Raw genomic sequence first — 20,710 nt, 5'->3', positions numbered from 1 at the left:
AAGTTTTATTTCCCACTTACTGTCAGTTATTTTAGCTAAAAATTCCGATTGTTTTAACCTCTCAGTGGAGAAGGAATCTCTAATTTTCTTGAAGAGATCTCTAGTCTTTCCCATTCTATTGTTTTCCTCTATTTCTCTGCATTCATCACTGAGGAAGGCTTTCTTATCTCTCCTTGCTATTCTTTGAACTCTGCATTCAGATGCTTATATCTTTCCTTTTCTCCTTTGCCTTTGAACTATTTCAAAACCTAAAAGGTGATGCTGTTAAAGTGCTGCACTCCATATGCCAGCAAATTTGGAAAACTCAGCAGTGGCCACAGAACTGGAAAAGGTCAATTTTCATTCCAATCCCAAAGAAAGGCAATACCAAAGAATGCTCAAACTATTGCACAATTGCACTCATCTCACACACTAGCAAAGTAATGCTCAAAATTCTCCAAGCCAGGCTTCAACAGTACGTGAACTGTGAGCTTCCAGATGTTCAAGCTGGATTTAGAAAAGGCAGAGGAACCAGGGATCAAATTGCCAACATCCATTGGATCATCAAAAAAGCAAGAGAGTTACAGAAAAAACATCTACTTCTGCTTTATTGACTATGCCAAAGCCTTTGACTGTGTGGATCACAACAAACTGTGGAAAATTCTTAAAGAGATTGGAATACCAGACCACTTGATCTGCCTCCTGACAAATCTGTATGCAGGTCAAGAAGCAACAGTTAGAACTGGACATGGAACAAAAGACTGGTTCCAAATAGGAAAAGGAGTATGTCAAGGCTGTATATTGTCACCCTGCTTATTTAACTTATATGCAGAGTACATCATGTGAAATGCTGGGCTGGATGAAGCACAAGCTGGAATCAAGATTGCCGGGAGAAATATCTATAGCCTCAGATGTGCAGATGACACCTTATGGCAGAAAGTGAAGAAGAACTAAAGGGCCTCTTGATGAAAGTAAAAGAGGAGAGTGAAAAAGTTGGCTTAAAGCTCAACATTCAGAAAACGAAGATCATGGCATCTGGTCCCATCACTTCATGGCAAATAGATGGGGAAACAATGGAAATTGTTAGAGACTTTATTATTTGGGACTCCAAAATCACTGCAGAAAGTAACTGCAGCCATGAAATTAAAAGATGCTTGCTCCTTGGAAGAAAAGCTATGACCAACCTAGACAGCATATTAAAAAGCATAGATATTACTTTGCTGACCAAGGTCCATCCAGTCAAAGCTATGGTTTTTCCAGTGTCATGTATGGATGTGGTAGTTGGACTATAAAGAAAGCTGAGTGCTGAAGAATTGATGCTTTTGAACTGCGGTGTTGGAGGAGACTCTTGAGAGTCCCTTGGACTTCATGGAGATCCAACCAGTCCATCCTAAAGGAAATCAGTCCTGAATATTCATTGGAAGGGCTGATGCTGAAGCTGAAGCTCCAATACTTCGGCCACCTGATGGGAAGAACTGACTCATTAGAAAAGACCCTGATGCTGGGCAAGATTGAAGGCAGGAGAAGGGGACGACAGAGGATGATATGGTTGGATGGCATCTCCAATTCGATGGACAAGAGTTTGAGCAAGCTCTGGGAGTTGGTGATGGACAGGGAAACCTGGCATGCTGCAATCTAGGGGGTCACAAAGAGTAGGACACAACTGAGTGACTGAACTGAACTCCAGGAGGAATCCACTCAGAGCATATATGAAATAAAAGTAGGAAGATCAGAAACACTGAATAATCATGCAGTTCATCCCAAGAGAACACTATTTCACCCAATCCTAGTCCCATTGCTGGTGGAGCAAAATAAAAATGAAAAAAAAAAAAAAAATAGTACCTGAGGGCTTTGGGTCAAAACAGCAGTAAGGAATAACTTCATATTTTACCTATTAAGAATTTATAAAGCACTGTCCTTATAGTAACTCATTTTGCAAGTACTATGTTATCTTTTCCATTTTATAGGTATACAAGCAAGGTTTTAATAATAAGTTGGCAGGCAACTTAGCTTAATGGTTAAGATAATGAAGTTGGACAGAGCTAGATTTGACTCCTAGCTCCATTTGTTGTGACCTGGGGCAAGTTATGCAACTTCTCTAAGCCTCAGATTTCCTTTCCTTAAAATGAGGACAAACACCACCTACCTCTTAGAACTCTGTGAAGATTAACTTATGTAAAATAGATATAAAATAAGATAAAGCATATCTCCACTGAAAACTAATTTTTCTCCCACTCAACAAAACCTCTAACTGAAAAACTAGTTGTTTCACAAGACATGATCTGAGACTTTTAAGACTTTTTAAAATAAATAGCTTTGGAGGAATTCAGTCTTCCTCTTTTATTTTGCATGTTTACAGTCCCCAATACATTTCCAACAATGCTAAAATACGAGTTTACTTGCTCAACACCCTCTACCTGTAAGGATAACTCATATATTATATTAATGTATATCACTCAAGGTCACTGGGCAAAACTTTGTAGGAGAAAAATAATACCCAGAATATATTTATTGCTTATTTCTAAAAGGTGTATAACATTTATTATACATCCACTAGTGCTTGGACTTCATATACTTTGATCTTCAAAAGCTAAGCCTCAGAATGGTCCACTGACTCACCTAACATCACTGGAGGAGTAAACTGTGGTGTTGGAATTTCATTTAGGCTTGCACTAAGCTAAGGCCCTCATCTTTTTCAGTACATCCTAAGCTGTTGAGGGCACCATCACCACAGTGCTGACATTAAAATTGGGAGCTCCTCCTGAAGCTCGTTAAAATCATTTGACTTCAGAGTTTGCAGCGTCCTCCCAACAAGATGAACTGCTCTGAGCGAAGACCAGGGCAAAAACAACAACCAATGCAGCTCCCACAAACCCAGTAAAAACCTGAGCCCTGCAGACACAGGAGAATTAAAGCTGACTGGTCTAAACTCCTCTTCCAAGATCTACCCTCTCACTAAAAGACAGAAGTCAAAACAGCAATGAGAAAATAACAGTACCTTTTCCCCCAAGCAAAATGAATCCAGTCATTTTGCAGAAACACTATGTACGTAAAGCAGAGTCTAGTGTTCCTAGGTCACCCTGTCTCAGAAAAAGAAGGCAGACCGGATCCTGAAGAGGCCCACGTGGAAACAACCCAGGCAGATCATTTCACTGCCTTCCTCCAATTTCCACACAGCCGAAATTAATCGCTTAGTAGCTCACATACACTCCAAGGCTAGCTGGAAATTAAGGCTGTCACAAGGATACAGTGGTTCAAACTGACGAGAAATTCAAAACAATTAGGAATCAGGATTAAATGCACACTCACCAGCCCAGCACCAAAATGAAGAGAGAAAGTGGAGAGACAGGAAGTGACTTTGAGAAGTGACCTCAGAGCCTGATTGGCTAATGATGATTCCCTCCCTCCTTTACCTTAAAAGGCTGGAAAGATGCAACCTGCCCCACCCGCACACCCCCTCAGGTACCTGTCTCTTTAAGGACCAAAGATGCTACTTGCACAGTTCTTAGATTAAACTTTTTAAACCAAGCTTCCTTTTGAGTTAATATACTTTAGCACGGACTAATTCAAGGTATTTACACACATTCTAGTTTAGATGGACTACTGCAATTTTCATTCTTTTGGGTTAGTTAGTCTAGATCTACTCAAGGTAGAACTTACCATCAGGGAAATATTCAAGTTAACAAGCTTAGTAAGAAAGATACCGGAAAAAGACAGTCACCTGCAATCCAAGAAGAAAGGCCTTAGAGAAATCCATGCTGCCATCACCTTCATCTTGGGCTTCTAGCCTTCAAAATTTTGAGGAAATAAAATTTTCTTGTTTGAGCAATCCAGTCTGTAGTTTTTAGTAATGGTAGCCCTAGCAAACCAATACACTGCGACTTTGAATAAATTACTCACATTTTTCTAGAGTTCAATTTTCTCAACTGTAAAATACAGACAATAATACCTGCCTAACATCAGGGTTGTTGTGAGAATTAAATATGTGTAAAGCTCATAGCACTGTTGATGTTGTTTGGTAGCTAACTAGTGTCTGACTCTTTTGCGACCCTCCCCGCCACCATGGACTGTAGCCTACCAGGCTCCTCTTGGCTTTCTGCCATTAGAGTGGTATCATCTGCGTATCTGAGGTTGTTGATATTTCTCCCAGCAATCTTGATTCCAGGTTGTGAATCATCTAGCCCGACATTTCCCATGATGTACTCTGCATATAAGTTAAATAAGCAAGGTGACAATATACAGCCCTGAAGTACTACTTTCCCATGGGTTCAACCGCTGGGTGAGGAAGATTGCTTGGAGAAGAGAATTGCAACCCAGTCCAGTATTCTTGCCTGGAAAAATCCCATGGACAGAGGAGCCTGGAGGGCTATAGTCCATGGGATAGCAAAGAGTCAGACAGGACTGAGCGACCAACAGTTCACACAACTTCCGTAAATACTGTATACTTCTTATAGTAGTGTTGCTGCTTTTGCTTGTGTAATTACTTGATTAACGCCTGTCCCCAAAACATGAACCATGTGTATTTTGGCTGAACTACCATATCCCCAAAACTCGCCAAGGTGCCCAATAAATATGTGGATTAAAAAAGGGGGGATAGCCTTTTACCTCGTTGCAGCCAAGAAAGCAACATGGGTCACCAGCAGCTCTACTGGAGCCATCCGAGAAAATTCGGCCAGGGTTCTCGCTCTTGCCGGGTCTGCTCAAACCGGCACCGTCTGATCCGGAAATACGGCCTCAATATGTGCCGCCAGTGTTTCCGCCAGTATGCGAAGGACATCGGCTTCATTAAGTTGGACTAAACGAACTTCCTTAGATGGCTCATCCAGCACATCAACCTTAGGCGGAAATACTACTAGCTCTTTGTATATAAAATAAAAGTTTTCAAAACTTCAAAAAAAAGGGGGGGGGGATAAAAATCTGTATGAAAGTCACCAATACTTGGTTGTTGTTAAAAACGCAGAAAATGAGTTTTAATTCAGTGTCTGAAATGGAGCTTCTGGGATATCCCGCGCGCCTCCACCCATCTAAAAAATTACCCGTTCTAAAATTCACTTGGCCTCCATAGTTCATTACCATTCTCATAGCTTCAGCATTTCATTAAAAAAGGACGGGCGGGAGAGTAGTCTGAATTGGGTTATGAGGCCCCCAAGCGGGGTACCTCACCTCAGCCATTGAACTCACTTCGCCGGCCGTGAGTCTGTTCCAAGCTCCGGCTAAGGAGGCATCCGCCAGGCCCCTCCGCGAGGGCGGGGTCCATAGCATCTCCTGCCCAGTCTGCCCTCGCGCGGAGCCCCGTTCTCTGGGAACTCACCTCCCCGAAGCTCAGGGAGGGCCCTGTTAGGGCCGCCCTATGGCCCTAGTCTCAGACCTTCCCAAGGGACAATGGACAGAGTGACTAAGCGCACTCAGCTCGTAGCCCCACTGATGAGCTTCCCTCCGCCCTACGGCAAACACCGCACGCAAATAGCACTTATAATGTGCTCATACCTAGAGCCACTTTTCGGTTACGGTGACTTCTCAAAAAGACAGTGGGACATGCAAATATTACAGTGCGTCCCGCCCCTGGTAGGTCTACGCTAGGACGCACGCGCACTACGGTTCCCGCCTATAGACTGCGCTGGCGATTCCTGGGAGCGGACTGATGACGTCAGCGTTCGGGATCCATGGCAGCTCGGCGGCGGGGGACTGCGGGGGGCAGAGCGCGAGGTTCGGAGTGAACTATGGGGGCCAGAATACTGGGGGCGGGAATTCAGAAAAGAAACTGTGCCCTCTACTACAGCCCTTCCTATTTGCATCGCTCCCTGAACCAGCACTTGTTTTGATGCCGAACTTTGAAAATTTCTGTTGTCATAGCTTTTGGGGGTTACAAAATTGTCTGACAGCCTGTTGACCTGTTATAACTTAGTGCCACCACGGTTTTAAATACCTAATACAAAACAGTTAAAAAAATTAAGTGTAAGGTGCACCATTATTTTATGTACCATTGAGCAAGGAAAAACGCTTCCAGGTAAAACGTGATTCGCAGCTTATAAGTCATCCCTTGTAAAATGCATCCCAGTTTCAGAGATTATAAAATGCAGCTCTTAAAATTGACTTATGACGTATCATACTCTGTGTATTGTGTTCTTAAATGTGTTGTCTTCCTCTAGATTTTTCAATTAGGGCAACTGAAGTACAAAGAGATGAAATAACTTCTACACTGATTCTCCAGTTAGAAGAGACAGGGCACAGACTCCAGAGCACTCTATTAACCTATTTCATACCACCTTTAGTAGTTTGAGGATAGGTATTTGGAGGGTATCGGGGCACAAGTAAACAGAAAAGATAAGCAATTTGAGACTGATGCCTGAGGCTATGAACTCACATGATCTGTGAGTTGCTTTTGTTTTATCTAGAATAGCAGTTCAGGAACTCAGTTTTCTGAGTGGTATGGCAGTTATTATTCCTTTGTAAATTTACAAAACCATCTCAATCTATTTCTTTAAAAAGATGTTTTTGCATAGTAGCATCATATTCAGTGTGTACTCATTCTTTCTTTTGCTTCTTTGCCCATTCTTCTTGCCTATTCTGAATGAAGCTGAAAGAGTTAATAATGGCAAAACAGTTGCAGAAGACCCTCCTCCTGCAAAGAAAATTCGAAAATGTCACAGGCTGAAAAAGGAGCCTGTGGCTGAAGGAAAGACAGATAGTGACAGGACTGAAGACAAGCAAGGTCAGCCCCCCACATACACCAAGGAGAATGTGGACCAGCAAGAGGGTCCCTGGGAGGGCTGAGGGTGGGAGAGTATTTTGTTCTTTCAACTCTTATTTTTTCTTTCCTTGAAAATATAATTAACTTTCTATCTTTGGGGCATACCATAAGACTAACCTAGTTTCTCAAAAGCTTTAGTTTCACATATTTTATTACAATAAACTGAGACTTGAGCAGATCAAGCTTGCTTGGGAAGGGCAGAGTGAATTATGACAGGTTTCTCTCTAACCATGGCAGCTATTTTTGTTTCCCAATCGAGTAGATGTAGGACTTATCTGTCTTCCCTCAGAGTCTGTGAAGACCTTGCTGTTAAAGGGCAAAGCTCCAGTGGACCCAGAGTGCACAACCAAGGTAGGGAAGGTAAGAGACTCCCACTAATTTCTCAAAGAACCATTGTTCTTATTGGGATTCTTGTCTGGAACATTGCTATTATCTATTTTAGGAATCCTCTCCAAAATTTTCTCCAAGGCTAAGGGATGAACAGCATGGGGTTTGGGAGTACTAATCATGGTGTTTTCTAGCATGGTTAACTTATGGAGTTGTCATCAGCTTTCCACACCTCTTTCTCAATTAGAAAATTGTATCATTATCAGTGTTCTAATGAGAAACTGTGCACTGGTATGTATGGCATGGGAAAAGGATTTGAAGGATACAGAAGAAAGGCTTCCTCTGGAGCAGGTTTCCTTTACTGAGTTAGACTCATCCCTGTTTCTGTAATTACATAAAAGCAACATGTTTTCATTATAGGATTGACAGGTTATGTTTAGAAGAACATACTTTTGCATTTTTTTCCCTGGAAGATGCATGTTGGTAATGTGGGAAGGTGATAGTTTGGGGCATAAAAAATTTAGAACCTCACTTATGATCTCATCAGGGCTGGGAATGTACAAATGTCAGTTTTTTCTTTCTCTCTAGGCCCATGTGTACTGTGAAGGAAATGATGTCTATGATGTCATGCTAAATCAGGTAAGGGAAGAAACTATGAGAATTTCTTCTTGATAATTATTGATGACAGTGTCCCAAAGCCCAGATCTTTAATTCTGAAGTCCCTTATATTAAGCCCCATAATCCCAAATACTCAACTCTAGTGCACTCTGCCTAATAGTGGAGTCTCTATAAGAAGCAGATCCTTAAGCAGATTTTATGTCTTTATTGAACCTATGAACCCACTGTTCATATGATTTTGCACATTTCCTGGTAAGTTGTTGGTCTTTTTTCTTATGGGCCTTGAGGAACTTTATATAACGTGGAGGATAGTCCTTCATCTGTCATATAAATTGCTTATATATTTTCTAAAATTTTCATTTTCATTTTGATTTTCTTTATAGTATATTTTATGCCCATACTGAAGTTTTAAATTTTTATGTAGTTAAATTTATTTTTTTCTTGTTTAAATTTATTTTGATTGAGGTAACATTGATTTATTACATTCTATAAGTTTCACATGTACAACATTAGATTTCTACTGTGTAGAAATACCTACTACAGGATGCTCACCACCAAAACTTTGGTTCCCATCCATCATCATACAGTTCTCCATGCTCATCAGAGAAATGGGCCCCTAATTTCCTTTTTTTGTGTTGTCCTTGTCTGGTTGTGGTATCAGGATAATATGGGCCTTGTAAAATGAGTTAGGAAGTATTCTCTCCTCTTCAATTTTTTGGAAGACTTTGAGAAGTATTGAATCCTCTTTGATGGCTTAATAGAATTCACCTGGGAAGCTGTCTTGCCCTGGACTTTTGTTTGGGGGAGGTTTTTTATTACTGTTTCAATCTCTTTACTAGAGTTTGGTCTATTCACATTTTCTATTTCTTCATGATTTAGTCTTGGAACATTGTATGATTCTAAGATTTGTCCATTTCTTCTAGGTTGTCCAGTTATTGGAATACAGATAATTATAATATTCTTTTATAATTCTTTGTGTTTCTGTGGTACCCATTCTTATTTCTCCTCTTTCGTCTCTGCCTTTATCAGAGTCTTACCTCTTTTTTTCTGAGGCTGGCTAAAAGTTTGTCAATTTTATTTATCTTTTCAAACAGCTCTTAGTTTCATTGATCTTTACTATTATATTTTTAGTCTATTTCATTTATTTCTACTCTGATCTTTGTTATTTCCTTCCTGTTACTGACTTTGGGCTGCATTTATTCTTTCCTGGTTCCTTTAGGTGTGAGGTTGGATTATTTATTTGGATTTGTCTTGTTTCTTGAGGTAAGCCTGTATTGTTTAAACTTCCCTCTTAGTGCCTCTTTTGCTGCATCCCATAGGTTTTGGCATGTTGTATTTTCATCTTTAGTATTTTTAATTTCTCCTCTGATTTCTGTGTTGACCTCATAGTTATTCAGTTGCATATTGTTTAGTAGCACATTGTTCAGTTTCCACATATTTGTGATTTTTCCAGTTTTCTTCTTGTTGATTTCTACATCGTTGTAGAAGTTTCATTCCATGTTATCAGAAAAGACTTTCGATAAGATTTCACTCTTCTTAAGTGTATGAGACTTGTTTGTATCTCAACATATTTTTTGAGAAAATTCCATATGCACTTGAGAAGAATGTTTATTCTGCTGCACTTGGATGAGATGTTCTGTACAAATCTATGAAACATCTAATCTAATGTTTCATTTAAGGCTGCTGTTTCCTTGCTGACTTTTTATCTGAATGATCTATCCATTGATGGAATTTGGGTGTTAAAAGTCCCCAGCTATTATTGTGTTGCTATCAGTTTCTTCCTTTAGGTCTGTTAATAATTGTTTTATATATTTTGGTGCTCCAAAGTTGCATGTACATATATTGAAAAATGTCTTCTTAATGATTGTTCCTTTTATCATTATATAATGTCCATCTTTGTCTCTTGTTACCTTTGTTTTTCTTTTTTTTTTTTTGGTTTATTTGGCTGCACCAGGTCTTGGTTGCAGCACGTGGGCTTTTAGTTGTGATATGTGGGATCTAGTTCCCTGACAAGGGATCAAACCCAAGCCTCCTGCATTGAGATCTCGGAGTCTTGGCCACTGGACCACCAGGAAAGTCCCACTGTTACCTTTTTTTCTTTTATCTATTTTGTCTGATAGATAAAATAGGCCTTTTAGGGCTTCCCTGATAGCTCAGTTGGTGAAGAATTTCCCTGCAATGCAGGAGACCACGGTTCGATTCCTGGGTCGGGAAGATCCACTGGAGAAAGGATAAGCTACCCACTCCAGTATTCTTGGGCTTCCTTTGTGGCTCAGCTGGTAAAGAATCTGCGCGAAATGCTGGAGACCTGGCTTCAATCTCTGGGTTGGGAAGATCCCTCGAAGAAGGAAAAGGCTACCGACTCCAATATTCTGGCCTGGAGAATTCCATGGATTGTATAGTCTATGGAATCGCAAAGAGTCGGACGCAACTGAGCGCCTTTCGCTTTCACTTTGTCTGATACAAGTGATTACACTCACTTTCTTTTGGCTGCCATTTGCTTGGAGTATCATCTTTCATCCCTTCACTCTGAGCCTGTTTTTCTTTAGAGCTGAGGTAAGTCTCCTGGAGGCAGCATATAGTTAGATCTTATTTTTTAATCCATCCAGCCACTCTATGTCTTTTGATTGGTGAACCATTTACATTTAGGATGATTATTGATAGATGAAGACTTATTGTTGCCATTTCATCTCTTATTTTCTGGTTGTTTGATCTCGCCATTGTTTCTTTTTCCTTGTGTTTCTGTTTTCCAGTTTTTGGTGGTTTCTGTGACATTTTTCTCAGTTTCCTTTTTTTTTTTTTTAACTGTTTAGTATCTCTGCTCTAGATTTATGTTTTGTGGTTACCATGAGGTTTGTATAAACATCTCTTAGATAAAATAGTCCTTTTTCTGCCTTCATTTGAGCATACAGGTTCCATCCTCTTCTCCTTTTATGTTTTTGTTGTCTCAAATTATTCCTTTTTATGTTGTGAGTTTCTTTTTTTTTTAATTAATTGATTTTTTAAGAGAGGGATAATCACTTTACAGAATTTTGTTTGTTTCTGCCAGACATTATGTTGTGAGTTTCTTACCAAATTGAAGTAGTTATAGTTGTTTTTTCTATTTTTTCCCCTTTAACCTTTATGCTATAATAAACTGTTTAAAATCTATTCTGATAGGGTTGCAGTTTTCTGATTCTGTTTATCACCTTACTCAAAGATTTGTGTACCTTTGCTTTTTTGTTAAAGATAGAAGAGCTCCTTTCAACATTTCTTGTAAGGCAGGTGTAGTGGTGATGAACTCTCTCAACTTTTGTCTGGGAAAGCTTTTTTCCTCCTTCATCTCTGAATGATGACTTTGGTGGATAGAGTATTCTTGGCTGATAGCTTTTATTTTTCAGTATTTTGAGTGGCATTCCAGTCGTTCTTGACCTGTAGAGTTTCTTCTGAGAAATCTGCATATAGCCTAATGGGGATTTCTTTGTAGGTGAGCATCCGTTTTTTCCCTGGCAGTCTTTAAAATTCCTATTTTATCATTGACTTTTGACAGTTTTAATATAATGTGTTCTGGAGAAGATCTTTTTGTATTGAGGCAATTAGGTGTTCTGTTAGCTTCATAGAGTGGTACACCAATTTTCTTCTCTAGGTTTGGGAAGTTCTCAGCTATTATTTCTTTAGATAAACTCTCTGCTCCCTTCTCCCTCTCTTCTTCTGAAATACCATTACCTAATGTTGCCCTTCCTAGAAGAGTCAGATAGTTCTTATAGAATTTCCTCCTTCTTTTTTACATCTTAATTCTCTTTCCTAACCTATCTGTGTCTCTTCTAGATTTGCGTATTTGGGCTCACTTATTCTGTCTTTCATATGGTCTTCCCTATTTCCAATGCTTTCTAACATATTATCTTGTTTATTGAGTTCTTCAGCTCCAAAATTTCTGCTTGGTTTTTTATAGAGTTTTAATCTCTTCAGTAAAGTATTCCTTCTGGTCATTAATTTTATTCCTGAACTCACTAAACTGCCTTTCTGAGTTTTCTTGTAGCTCATTGAGTTTCTTCATGACAGCTATTTTGTATTCTGTATCAGTTAGATCACAATATTCTGTGACTTTGTTTCGTTTCTGGAAATTTTGTCATTTTCGAGATACAGTGTAACTATGGTTATTCCTAGTGTTTGATGCGGAGAAGGCAATGGCACCCAACTCCAGTACTCTTGCCTGGAAAATCCCATGGATGGAGGAGCCTGGTGGGCTGCAGTCCATGGGGTTGCTAGGAGTCGGACTCGACTGAGCGACTTCACTTTCACTTTTTGCTTTCATGTATTGGAGAAGGAAATGGCAACCCACTCCAGTGTTCTTGCCTGGAGAGTCCCGGGGACGGCGGAGCCTGGTGGGCTGCTGTCTCTGGGATCACACACAGTCGGACACGACGGAAGTGACTTAGCAGCAGCAGTGTTTGATGAGGTGTTCTTCTGCCAGCACATTTGAAGTAATGAACACCTTTGTTCCTTAAGCGCTTTTTTTTAATCTTAATTTTTAAGAATTCAATAGGTTAGAAATTCGGAGAAGGCACTGGCACCCCACTCCAGTACTCTTGCCTAGAAAATCCCATGGACGGAGGAGCCTGGTAGGCTGCAGTCCATGGGGTCGCTAAGAGTCGGACACGACTGAGCGATTTCCCTTTCACTTTTCACTTTCATGCATTGGAGAAGGAAATGGCAACCCACTCCAGTGTTCTTGCCTGGAGAATCCCAGGGACGGGGGAGCCTGGTGAGCTGCCGTCTATGGGGTCGCACAGAGTCCGACACTACTGAAGCAACTTAGCAGCAGCAGCAGGTGGTTAGAAATTAGAGGGCTTTCCTTTGTTTTCCAGTAGGTGGCGCCCTAGCACAAGTTTTGGTTTCTGTTATCTGATCTGCCCCTAGTTAAGTTTGAGCGCACATTCCACCCTCTGCCACCTCTGTGAGAGGGATCACCTGGCGCCCGCCTTATCACAGTTGTGCCTCCAAGGCTGTTGGTGCTTTGCTGCTACTACTGTCACTGGCATCACCGCCTGGAGCACCAGGGTGGTAGGAGCTTCCATGCATCTGGAATCTCCTAAATCATAGGCTCCACCTCAGGAGGAAGGGGAACAAGAAGCCAGGTTGCCTCACCACTGCCTCTGAGATCTCTGGTATTGCTTCTTTCAGCCAGGAGCTGCCAGTGAGGGTGAAGGTGAAGGAGCCAGTCATGGGCCCTCCATGGCTCCCATCACTGCTGCCACTGCAGCCAAGAGGCCAGAGTCACGTGCACCGCATCACCGCTGCTGCCGGGTTCCCTGGCAGGACGGGATTGCAGGCAGCGCCTCCACTCTTCCCCTGGTTCCACTTCCTCTGTTCCAGTCCACCCGCCTTTAGATGTACAGATGTGTGGAATTTTCTGGTGTGTGGGCACCTTTGCTGAGCTGTGGATTTTTTACTTTCATAGACTGAAGGGGAGAGATGAAAGGAGCATTTTTTTCTCCATCATGCCACTGACCTCCAGTTTTTTTCTTTTCTATCTTTTCCTCTTTGCTTATTTTTGTTGTTTTGGATAGATACATGCTTGGTATTTCCTGAGTATGTCTTCATATTTGAATTTATTGATGTATCATATATACTTCTAACAGCTACGTTGAATTCCTCTGTTACCATTTTTTTCCTTAAAATATCATAAGCAGATAGAAAAGGTCTTAAGGCCTTTTTGTTCTACCATTCAGCGAATTTATAATGTGAGCAGGCAAGAGGTAGAACAGGTAACTGCTTAACAAAGAAGAGTGACTGGGTAGCCAGGGCTCAGCTTTACAGCACAAGCTGCTGTCCCCTATCATGGATTGCTCCCGCTCTTTACTGGAGTAGGTTACTCACAGGATACCTTTTTAGATACTGGTCATATTTTCTCTGAATGTCTCCTGGTCATGTTAGGTATGGGGTAGGGGTGGCAGTGGTTTCTGCCTATCCTTTTTCCCCTCCTAACACTGTCCTACTCTCTACTCATGGTCAGATTGTTGCAGGTGACAAGCCAAAATTGTAAATAGTACTATTAAAGAATAAGTTGTCAAAACAAACAAGCATAATGGTTACAGATCTTAGGGGCATCAAAATTGTTTTCATTTGGAAAATAATGACTGCAAGTGGATTGGGAGCTGGAAAACACATATGGCCTCGGTAATATCTATGGAGGGAGGTGAGGCAGGAAGAAACAGAAGGAGCCAATCAATACAGGATATCTGAGGTTGGGTAGAGGTTTTAGGTGGAGAAGGCAATGGCACCCCACTCCAGTACTCTTGCCTGGAAAATCCCATGGACGGAGGAGTCTGGTGGGCTGCAGTCCATGGGGTCGCAAAGAGTTGGACACGACTGAGTGATTTCACTTTCACTTTTCACTTTCATGCTGCATTGGAGAAGGAAATGGCAACCCACTCCAGTGTTCTTGCCTGGAGAATCACAGGGACGGGGGAGCCTGGTGGACTGCCTTCTATGGAGTCGCACAGAGTCGGACACGACTGAAGCAACTTAGCAGCAGCAGAGGTTTTAGGAAGCTTCCAGCCTTTAATTCCTAGGAATTCAAAGTATAATATAGAAACCCTTTTCTTCTTTTATTATATCCTTACTCTTAACTGAACCTCATTTTCTTGTCCCTTGCTGTCCTTTCCTCATGGCAATTACTGTGATCTTTGACCAAGAGTCATTGGTTTATGTGGCTTCCATTTGCAAACTTGTCCTTTTATGTTCATATTTCTCGTATCATAGACCAATCTCCAGTTCAACAACAACAAGTATTACCTGATTCAGCTGTTAGAAGATGATGCCCAGAGAAACTTCAGTGTTTGGATGAGATGGGGCCGAGGTAATTGCTTTTATTGTGGGTTTTGTGAGTTGTTATTTAGAAAGCCAGAAGCAGTTTAGTGAGTAGCCAAAGGTTTCTCTGGGTTTCAGTTGGTGTGGTGGAGTTTCTGTAACCTGAGAGAGGCTTAGGAATCAAATTGTGCTGCTTAAAATTGGGGCCTGGCAGGCATCCTCATTAGCACTGGAAGAACTAAGAACAGCCCGTTAAGGCTGAGAACTCTACTGCGATTGGGCTGCAAGTGCTGCTCAGAGGCAACAGGGTCGGTTCCCTAAGCCCTTCATCTTTTCCTTCTTTCCTTCTTGCCCGTTTGTCAGATGCTAAGTGGAGAGACCTTAGAGCTCTGGCTTGTTACTACCAGAGAACTCCTCTTGGGTTGAGGGGGCAGGGAACCATCTTACATGTGGCATTTACTTTGCAGTTGGGAAGACAGGGCAGCACAGCTTGGTGGCTTGTTCCGGGGACCTCAACAAGGCCAAGGAAATCTTTCAAAAGAAGTGAGTGCTAAGAAATGAGTACAAAATAATATCTTTCATCTTCTTGGATATATCATGTTTAGGAATTTCATAATAAGTGTGGGTTGGCTTAAATGATAATGTCTTTCCACTGTAACATCTTTCCACTGGAACACCAAACTGATCTTTAGATAGTGATTAAATCACTTGGAACCAGAAATTGACTAAAATCAGAAGAAGCTAACATATTCAGCACATGACCAACAATTTAGGAAATTTGGGGAGAATAAGATGAGACTATCCAGCTCCAATTTTAAAACGTATGGGCCTTCCTTGGTGGTCCAGTGGCTACGACTCCATGCTCCCAGTGCAAGGCGCCCTAGTTTGATCCCTGGTCAGGGAACTAGATCCCACATGCCACAACTAAGAGTTCGCATGCCACAACTAAAGGTCCCACATGCAGCAACCCAGCACAGCCAAATAAATAAATAAATTTTTTTTAATTGTTTTACTATGATATGAAAAACTTCCTGGAGTCCCTGGGAATGTTTCTTTCAGAGAAAAGGATTGGATAGTAATCTTTTATCTTAAATCTCAATGACTTTAGTGATGACTGGAGCCTTTGGGAAAAGTTCAACAACCTTTTTTTTTTACCACTTTTTGTTCCCTTTTTCTCTAGAGCTTTTCTGTCCATTCGGGGTCCTAATTTAGAATCCAGATTTATGGAATATTGATGGTGTAAGAAATAAAAAGTTTTAAAGATATTCTTAGGAAAAAGCCCATCACTAGAAGTAGACCCTTATTTGTAAGATTTTCTCATCAACTTGAACTCTACAGATTCCTTGACAAAACAAAAAATAATTGGGAGGATCGTGAGAAGTTTGAGAAGGTGCCTGGAAAATATGATATGCTACAAATGGACTATGCCAGCAATACACAGGTAAACTCTGTATGTTTAGGGAAAAACTCTTTCCTCTTAACCAGAGTGAAGTCTAGTAGAGTGACTTGGATGAGGTCCTAGTCTCTATTATTTACTAAAATCCTTATAAAATCTTAGGTCCTAAAAAAAAAAAGTTTTGTTTTTTGTTTAATTTAATTTTGAATGCTGAGGTACAACCAAGATGCTTTCCTGAAAGGATCTTTCCTGAAAACTGTCACAAATTTTTCATATTTGAAAAATGGAAAAACCAATCTTTTTAAAGTGAGAAGATTTGAGATACAATAGCTGTCTTTACAAACTTAATGACATCATATTAGGAGGACCTTGTAGACGTATTCTGAGTGTTTATGGGAGGCAGAAGTAAGACTAGAAGGTGGAAGTCACACTGAGTACTCTAACTAGGTTTATAATGGGATGGGCCTACTTTCAAGCAAAAGCTGGTGTTCATCTGCCAGGGATAGTGTATAGCCAGTCCTTGCAAGGAACATATAATAAATCTTTTCAAAATCTATGATTTTTTTTCCTTTTTTTTTTTTTGAGCTACAGAATGAAGAGGAAAGAAAGAAAGAGGAATCTCTTAAATCCCCCTTGAAACTAGAGTCACAGCTAGATCTTCGTGTACAGGAGCTGATAAAGTTGATCTGTAATGTCCAGGCCATGGAAGAAATGATGGTAGAAATGAAATATGATACCAAGAAAGCTCCACTTGGTAGGACTTCAGATTCTATCCTACATGCTCACTTCATATTCCTAGTTCATTTAACAGGATATTTTATCACCATCATGATTTAAAGCTTGCTGATATTACTGAGTAAAGGAAGAGAGAATTGGGGTGAGAAGTTGTTTGGGGGGGAGGAAGAGCAGTTTTGAAAGTTGAAAGGTGAGAGTCTTTGTTGGGTAGGGTCATAAATACAGTTTCCAGGATGGGCCTGTAGTTGTGGAGTCTGATCTCTGTCTGGGTCTGCAGGGAAGCTGACAGTGGCACAAATCAAGGCAGGTTACCAGTCTCTTAAGAAGATTGAGGATTGTATTCGGGCTGGCCAGCATGGACGAGCTCTCATGGAAGCATGCAATGAATTCTACACCAGAATCCCACATGACTTTGGGTATGCCCTGTGCTGTTACTTCACTTTGGTATTCTGCTCAGCAATATCCCCTACGTCACTCAGCAGGAACTATCATCTTTTTAATTTGTCATTTCCAAGGAAATTATCATCTTGAATAGATACAGAGCCAACATAATTTATAAATAACCTATTTAATCAATTTACAACTATGGGATGCAATCTCCTGCCTTGATCTACAACCATATTCTCTGACCAAGCGGAAGTTACCAACTCTAGGGAGAGTGGGTCTAGCCATCCAACCAGCATGTAAAACACCTTCAGGCATATCACCCAGTTCTATAAGGTGACTAACACACCAGCACCATTTCTGGAACTCAAATGATATTAGGTTTATAAAATATATTTTATCTTCATTGATTCTGCATTCTGTCGCTTACTTTATTTTTATTCCTCTGTTGCTTTATAGAGGCCTGTGACCTAGATAACCCTGAGTGGTCAACAGGTGCATTTCTGCCTGTGTATTTCTAGATAGGACTTCATCCAAACTGTTCCTTACTGATGTTGGTACATCTCACAGGTCAAAGTCGGTGTAGTTTGTTTTATCCTACTCAGAATATATACATAATATCTCTTTATGTATTTGAAAGTTAAAAATCTCATACAGACCTCTTTCAAATGGAAAACCGCTGTTCTTATACCTATTTTCTAAAGGACCTATATTTAGTCTGTGTTTTTGGTCATAGGCCTTTTGGCCACGCATCAGAGAATTAATTATTGGCTGTATCTCTGCCCTTAGACTCCGTACCCCTCCATTAATCCGGACAGAGAAAGAACTGTCAGATAAAGTACAACTACTGGAGGTGAGATATGTGTGGATTGGGCAGTATTAAATCCCTTGTCCCAGGTTTCTCCCACATTAATTCTCTGTCTCATCTTGTCAGGCTTTGGGAGACATTGAAATTGCAATTAAGCTGGTGAAGACAGAACTGCAAAGCCCGGAACACCCATTGGACCAACAGTATAGAAAACTACGGTGTGCCTTGCACCCTTTAGACCATGAGAGTTATGAGTTCAAAGTAAGAAAAATGATCGTTTATTTTCACCATTAAGATCCACCCTCCCCATGCCACTGTTCCCTGAGTGCATCTGGTTAAGAGAAAACTTGAGGGCAGAATTTCTATTTACTAAGAATTGGGAAGGTAATGCTCTTTCTGGCTGCCCTTGTGAGACTGCTTAGGCCAATTTATACAAGAAGCCCAAGGTTCTTCAGTTCAGCCTGGTCTCTTATAGAGTCCATGTCAACCTTGTCTTTCATTCTTTTTCGCAGGTGATTTCCCAGTACCTACAGTCTACCCATGCTCCCACACACAGTGACTATACCATGACCTTGCTGGATGTCTTTGAAGTTGAGAAGGAGGGTGAAAAAGAAGCCTTCAGAGAGGACCTTCATAACAGGTCTCCATTTAACTTTCGGTTTGGGAAGACAGTCGCTTGCCTGAAGTGCAGTTAGGGAACTCATAAAGAAAGATAACCCAGACAGCTCTTGGCTTTTTGATGCTTATGGCTTATGTTTGGAGGAGAGAAAGAGAGAGTACAATAATACCAGCTTTTCCTTAGGATGCTACTCTGGCATGGCTCCAGGCTGAGTAACTGGGTAGGAATCCTAAGCCATGGGCTTCGAATCGCCCCACCTGAGGCTCCCATCACAGGTTACATGGTGAGTAGAAATTGGAACCCTTTTTTTTTTTTCTAGATTAGGATTAAGTGGTGACATTCCTGAGAATTAAACCAGCTCACTCATAACCCTGGCATTTACTGTGACTCTCCTTTCTTAAATTCCTAAAGATATCTCACCTTCCCCCCAGAAAGCAGAGATTTATCAGTGCTTCTGCCTCCTCTTGGAACAGAATTGTGAGAGGAAATGGAAAAGAGTCTTTATTGTGTTTAAGATAGTAGAGCCCAGGGTGGTGCTGAGCCTTTCTTGTAACACACTGGGTTAGGCAGCTGACTTTGTTGTTTATTTATATATTTCAGTTCGGAAAAGGAATCTATTTTGCTGACATGTCTTCCAAGAGTGCCAATTACTGCTTTGCCACTCGCCTAAAGGATACTGGGCTGCTGCTCTTATCAGAGGTAAGGTAGGAACACATCTATGATCTCTAATTATTCGTATTTTTCCAAAGAGAAAGGACTGGCCACAGAACCAAGGGGTTCACCGAGAGAACTTGAGAGGGAAGTTGAACGCAGTTTGCATTGCATTCGATTCTTCTGCTGGAATAGGAGAAGAAAATAGTGATGGGGTTTTCTGTTTCGCTTTAGAGGATGTGGTCATTTAAAGATGTTTCACTGTGCAGGTAGCTCTGGGTCAGTGTAATGAGCTGCTCGGGGCCAATCCAGAGGCAGAGGGATTACTTCAAGGCAAACACAGCACCAAGGGGCTGGGCAAGATGGCTCCCAGTCCTGCGTGCGCCATCACCTTGTAAGTACACAGAGGATGGAGGGCCAGAAAACTCCTTTTGGCCAAATAAGACTCCACTTTCTCTATTCTGGCTTTTGAACCAGAGGCATATGTTGACACACTGTCTTCCATTTGGCAGGAATGGGAGTACAGTGCCATTAGGACCAGCAAGTGACACAGGAATTCTGAATCCAGAGGGCTATACCCTCAACTACAATGAATTTATCGTCTATAACCCTAACCAGGTCCGTATGCGATACCTTCTAAAGGTTCAGTTTAATTTCCTGCAGCTGTGGTGACTGTTGATGTTAGGATATGATAAACCAGAGAAGATATGACCTTCAAGCAAGAAAGAGGCAATGTTGTACTTTTGATTTTTCTCATATTTTCTGTAATAAAGATAGTACAAATCTATCACTGGCTTCTTGGGGCTTTACTTCTGCAAGCACATGTTTCTTCTGATGTTAGCAGACAGAAAGTATAGCTTCTCTACATATCCTGCAGCTAGCTGCAGGTTACACAGGATTCTGTTCTTTCACAGAATAGCCTCCTCTGCAATGAGGGAGTGCTGGGAGCCAGCACGGGAGTCCCCAGCCATGACAAGGCCATGTGAGAGAGTTCTGGTGGGCAAGGCGAGCCAGAACTCAAGGGGTGCCCCCTGGGCCTGCCTGAGCATCTACCCCAAAACCAGAGTCTGTTTTACTATTTCACGACTTTCACCAACTCCTCTGACATTAACGGGGGGCTATCCCCGTACCTTTCTCTCTAAGAAAATCAACTTAAAACTCTAGTTAATAAGTCTCCTGGGCATAATAGGAGTGTTTCCATTCAAACCCCTCTGATGACTTTCTAGCTTGCCTGACAGGTTTGTTCAGATTCACAGCCTCCCAACCACAAGAGGCACAGGAAGCTTAGGATATTCTAACAATGCAGAGCTTCTCAGAGAGTTAAAGTTATTAAATAGAACTAGTAGAGGATTTCTTTGTTGAGCTAATGCTTGCTGCCAAGTTTCCATATGCCTTACCTACTGTGTCCCTGGGAGTGTATTGATTAATATAGTTGGTGTATAGAAATGGAAGTAGTAGCTTTAATGTTTGTAACCTTAGACCCTTGAGTTAATTCTTTTCTTGTTATAGCCCACCACTTTTGCCCTATAGGTATGCAACTTTATCTAATGCTTTTGGAGGGTGACGCCTGACTTGAGAATAATCACCTTTAGAGAAAAATAAGTTTTCTGAGGAAAAGGGTCATAAAATGTTAACAGGCTTCCTAGCCAG

The 20,710-nt window shown here is 41.2% G+C and overlaps 1 protein-coding gene and 1 pseudogene across 1 annotated transcript; both read left to right on the top strand.

Annotated features, from left to right (window-relative positions):
- The first annotated feature begins 4,584 nt into the window (after positions 1 to 4,584).
- LOC113900024 lies at positions 4,585 to 4,869 on the top strand (annotated as a pseudogene).
- Positions 4,870 to 5,576: 707 nt separating this feature from the next.
- On the top strand, positions 5,577 to 19,847 carry PARP2 (poly(ADP-ribose) polymerase 2). The gene is made up of 16 exons (XM_027553435.1): positions 5,577 to 5,685; positions 6,557 to 6,691; positions 7,020 to 7,090; positions 7,646 to 7,696; positions 14,420 to 14,516; positions 14,935 to 15,010; positions 15,806 to 15,908; positions 16,455 to 16,617; positions 16,876 to 17,014; positions 17,772 to 17,835; positions 17,917 to 18,051; positions 18,303 to 18,430; positions 18,593 to 18,692; positions 19,010 to 19,108; positions 19,330 to 19,454; positions 19,573 to 19,847. The coding sequence occupies exons 1-16, from the start codon at positions 5,643 to 5,645 to the stop codon at positions 19,730 to 19,732; spliced, it is 1,689 nt and encodes a 562-aa protein (XP_027409236.1). The 5' UTR covers positions 5,577 to 5,642; the 3' UTR covers positions 19,733 to 19,847.
- Positions 19,848 to 20,710: the final 863 nt, after the last annotated feature.

This window comes from Bos indicus x Bos taurus, chromosome 10 (assembly GCF_003369695.1).
Source record: "Bos indicus x Bos taurus breed Angus x Brahman F1 hybrid chromosome 10, Bos_hybrid_MaternalHap_v2.0, whole genome shotgun sequence".
NCBI lineage: Eukaryota > Metazoa > Chordata > Mammalia > Artiodactyla > Bovidae > Bos > Bos indicus x Bos taurus.
This window is presented reverse-complemented; position numbering and strand designations above follow the sequence as displayed.

Bases quoted from the DNA above. Each gene is read 5' to 3' on its own strand.
- PARP2 (XM_027553435.1), top strand. From the start codon at position 5,643: ATGGCAGCTCGGCGGCGGGGGACTGCGGGGGGCAGAGCGCGAG. The intron at 15,909-16,454 runs GTAAACTCTGTA...TTTGAGCTACAG, and splicing joins ACTATGCCAGCAATACACAG to AATGAAGAGGAAAGAAAGAA. The intron at 18,693-19,009 runs GTGAGTAGAAAT...TATATATTTCAG, and splicing joins CTCCCATCACAGGTTACATG to TTCGGAAAAGGAATCTATTT.